This window comes from Aspergillus nomiae (assembly GCF_001204775.2).
Source record: "Aspergillus nomiae NRRL 13137 chromosome Unknown contig00629, whole genome shotgun sequence".
Taxonomy (NCBI): Eukaryota; Fungi; Ascomycota; class Eurotiomycetes; order Eurotiales; family Aspergillaceae; genus Aspergillus; species Aspergillus nomiae.
The window spans coordinates 1-3,574 of record NW_015378684.1 but is presented as its reverse complement, the minus strand read 5'-3'; the positions used below and the strand labels follow the sequence as shown (position 1 = coordinate 3,574).

The following is a 3,574-nucleotide window of genomic DNA, read 5'->3' as shown; positions in this document are numbered from 1 at the left end:
GTTTCTGCCGATGGTTGCTCTCCGCCTTCCTTATCGTTGTTTTTACGATCAACAAATGGCTTCTCACATGCTACTATGCTTTAATAGCTAGTATTCTATGCATTCCACTCAAAATGCCTCTGTCAGTATTTCCCGTGCTCTTTCGCTCTTTTTTACTAATTGCATCCAGTCACCTTTTAGGTAAGAAGTCATGGAACGTTTACAACCCGGAGAACATTGCCCGCGTCCGTCGCGATGAGGCACAGGCGCAGGCCCGAGAGGAGGAACAAGAGCGTCGCATGCAAGAAGTTGATGCCGAACGAAGAATACAAATCCTTCGTGGCGAACGACCATCCACCCCACCACCTCCCCCACGGTCTCCGTCGCCGGTCTCCCGACATGATAGGAAGAGTTATGCAGAGGATACTGCAAGGTTCAGAAAGAGAAGACGTTTAGCTGGCGAAAATGATACGGATCGCGATATCCGATTTGCTCAAGAGGATGCACAGATTGCGCTGGCGAAACGAGAGGAACTTGCTTCCACTCGATCTAGCGATGCGCCGCTTTACGATAGTGCTGGACATATTGACCTGTTCCCTTCCCAACCGTCACATAAACATACGGAGAAGAACCCAGAAGCCGAAAAGGAATCTGCCGAGAGGCAAAAGGCATATGAAGATCAATACACAATGCGGTTCTCTAATGCGGCGGGGTTCCGTCAATCTGTCGGCCAGAAACCCTGGTATTCATCTTCAGGAACTGAAGCCATGGCTCCAGACTCCATTTCCGGGAAAGATGTCTGGGGGAATGAGGATCCCATGAGAAGAGAGAGGGAAAAGGCTCGGATTGATGCCAACGATCCACTTGCGGCGATGAAGAAAGGTGTCCGCCAGCTAAAGTCGGTTGAGCATGAAAGGAGGAAGTGGGACGAAGAAAGGAAACGAGAATTGGAAGCTTTGAAGTTGGAAGAAAAACATCGGTCGCGCCATCGCAGGCGAAGGTCAAAGTCGGCAGATAGTCTTGAGAATTTCCAGCTCGATGCTTCACAGGACAGAGATCGAGGAGCACATCGTCATCATCGCCATGGCCGTGACACAAGCCGAGATCGCTCGCATAAGAGAAAATCTCACTCGGATGGATATTCGCACCGTCGTCACCATCATCGTCATCATCGTACTGATCGCAGCCGTAGTCGGAGCGACCATAACAGACGCTAACATCGCGTATAATACGACCTAAGGCACAGATGAAGATTCGACATGGAAGCTCTCCTTTTCTTTTCCCCTTTCTTTTTCATTTTCGGTCATTATTTATGATTACATCCTACAATTGTGATACCCGCCAGATGGCATATGAATGATGGATTACTTTTCTAATAGCTGTCTATCAAACGAGCCTTTCTAGATGCCGTATAGTAGCAGAACGCATGAACTAAGCCAAAAGGCAAAGCAAAACTTTTTGGTCGAAGTCCCTCACTGCAAACTCCATTCCTGGGTGCCCTTTTCAGCCTCTTGAACATTCCATTCGATGGAGATATCCAGAGACCGCGATTCCTTTGATTTCTTTTGGTAGCCAACTTTTCCGGTAATCGTCTGACCTTTCTTCAAAGGAAGGGCTTTCTTCTTTCCATGGTCGATGAGGAGGATGCCTTGTTGCCAATGAGTTTCCGGGCCATAAGGGCCGGTAGTGAAAGCAACAAAGCCTTTCTTTTGCATTTCCGAAGGGATGGCATCGTCCGAAATAGGGGAATCTCTGGAGGGCATAAAGAATATGTCAAACCAAATAGCCCAGCCATCAAGCGAGTCAATGTCGTCTTTCAAGGTAACCTGGAACTCCTTCAAGAAAGACAGTTCCTCGACTGTGATTGTATGCAGTGGGAGTGGTAAGAAAACAGAAGAGTCTCCAGGGATAGTCGATGGTTGCACGTGACGGACAAGCGCTTCATCGTATATACCCGTGAGCATGCTCCGCATGTTGAAACCGTAGACATCATTCCAAAACGAGATATGGGAGGCAATGAAGTCAGGGTCGGCAAAAGGAGCAATACGCAGTGTAGCATGCGACGGGACCATCAATCCATCAGGTGCCAGATAACGATCCCTGGCATAGATGACGGAATCAAACATGGCTTCAAACAGAAGGCAATAGCCCATCCATTCGGACACGATGATATCGACTTGCGGAACGGGCAGAGTGACTTCTTCAATCTTGCCACGGATGCATCTGAAAGCCAAAGCGTTAGTAACGAGGTAGTCGAACGAGTACTACAATCACTTACGTTATCACATCCCCAAAGCCATTCTCGTGAATGATCTCCTTTGCCCTATCAATGATGTTTGAGTTGTCCACCGAAATGACTTTCCGGGCACCTGCTTTAGCGCAGAACATTGACAGGATTCCTGTGCCGCATCCAACGTCCAGAACAACCTTATCCTTAAACAGATGCTTGTTCTCATAGATAAAGTCGCGGTAACCATCAGTACGAATAGCGTCTTTCAACATAGATTCGTGAATGCCTGTAGAAAAGTATCCTGTCAGCAAACGTATCCATTGAATATTTGCACGAAGTATTAGGGCCAGCATACCATTGTAGGAATAGGATGAGAAGTAGTCGGAATCAATTGCCTCAGCTTTGCTAGTAGATCGTTGGGCCGAGGAAGCAGACGAGGTAAGTTTTTCATCCTCCTTTGATAACTGCTCTTCCAACGACTTCTGGACGGCAATTCTGTACTCAGAGAACTGACTCTGCAGACGTTCCAAGTCCTCCTGAAGCTCAGTTACGCGCCTCTCTGCCTCAGTACCACCGGGAACCTCCGAGTCTTGGTCTTCGATGTCGTCCAAGCTATACAGAAGGGCGTCATCCTCAAGCACGGGCTTCAGATAAACCTCGTCTTCGAAGTTGGATTTGGAAGACACGTCGGGAGACAGATTTCCAGCTTTGACTTGAGAGCGAATATAGTTCACCAGCTTTATAGTACCCAGGAAATCCAGATCTGCAAGCGCAAGGCAACGAAAAAGAGAGGAAGAAAGGTTAGCCGATAAAACATATTGCGATCGTTCAAACATAAATCAACCGGGCCTGAGCAGCGGAAGAAATACTCAAACGGTATAAACCAATTCAATCGATTAAGTACACACCGAGCTCTTTTTGTGTCCTTCGCAGGTCGAAGTTGTACTTGTCCTTGGTCTCCTGTAGCATGGAAAGCACATTGGGATAGACCTTCTCGGAGAACAGGCCAACCACCGGCTGGGTCTCATCGTCAGGTTCAACGTCCTCCCATCCTTCCTCATTGCTGATGTCAGAGTCCTCGGAATGTGTAGAGCAGGAGTCATCATCCTTTGGAGGACGGTCAGAGGGAATCGAAGCCGACATGGTGACAATTGCGGGGTAGGCAGACAAGTCAATTGATGAGAATTATAAAACCACAAAGTTCGATTGAGGCAAGAGAACCACAATTTCTAATTGGTTATTGAAACCTGTAAAAACCGCAATTAAAACTGCAAGGATGTATGCTCTGAGAAGGTTTTCAGAGTAAGGACATGAATTTGTAAAAGAGGAAATCCAGGGCCCCTCTTTACCCAACAAGAAAAAAAA

General features: G+C 47.4%; 2 protein-coding genes across 2 annotated transcripts; one reads left to right on the top strand and one right to left on the bottom strand.

Annotated features, from left to right (window-relative positions):
* Positions 1 to 113: 113 nt before the first annotated feature.
* On the top strand, positions 114 to 1,218 carry ANOM_011340 (uncharacterized protein; the record flags this gene model as incomplete). The annotated part of the gene is made up of 3 exons (XM_015556596.1): positions 114 to 121; positions 170 to 979; positions 1,029 to 1,218. 3 exons carry the CDS (start codon positions 114 to 116, stop codon positions 1,216 to 1,218), a joined length of 1,008 nt encoding a protein of 335 aa, XP_015401263.1.
* Positions 1,219 to 1,451: 233 nt separating this feature from the next.
* Positions 1,452 to 3,352, bottom strand: ANOM_011339 (protein arginine methyltransferase RmtB; the record flags this gene model as incomplete). The annotated part of the gene is made up of 4 exons (XM_015556595.1): positions 1,452 to 2,202; positions 2,258 to 2,495; positions 2,565 to 2,972; positions 3,118 to 3,352. The coding sequence occupies 4 exons, from the start codon at positions 3,350 to 3,352 to the stop codon at positions 1,452 to 1,454; spliced, it is 1,632 nt and encodes a 543-aa protein (XP_015401265.1).
* Positions 3,353 to 3,574: the final 222 nt, after the last annotated feature.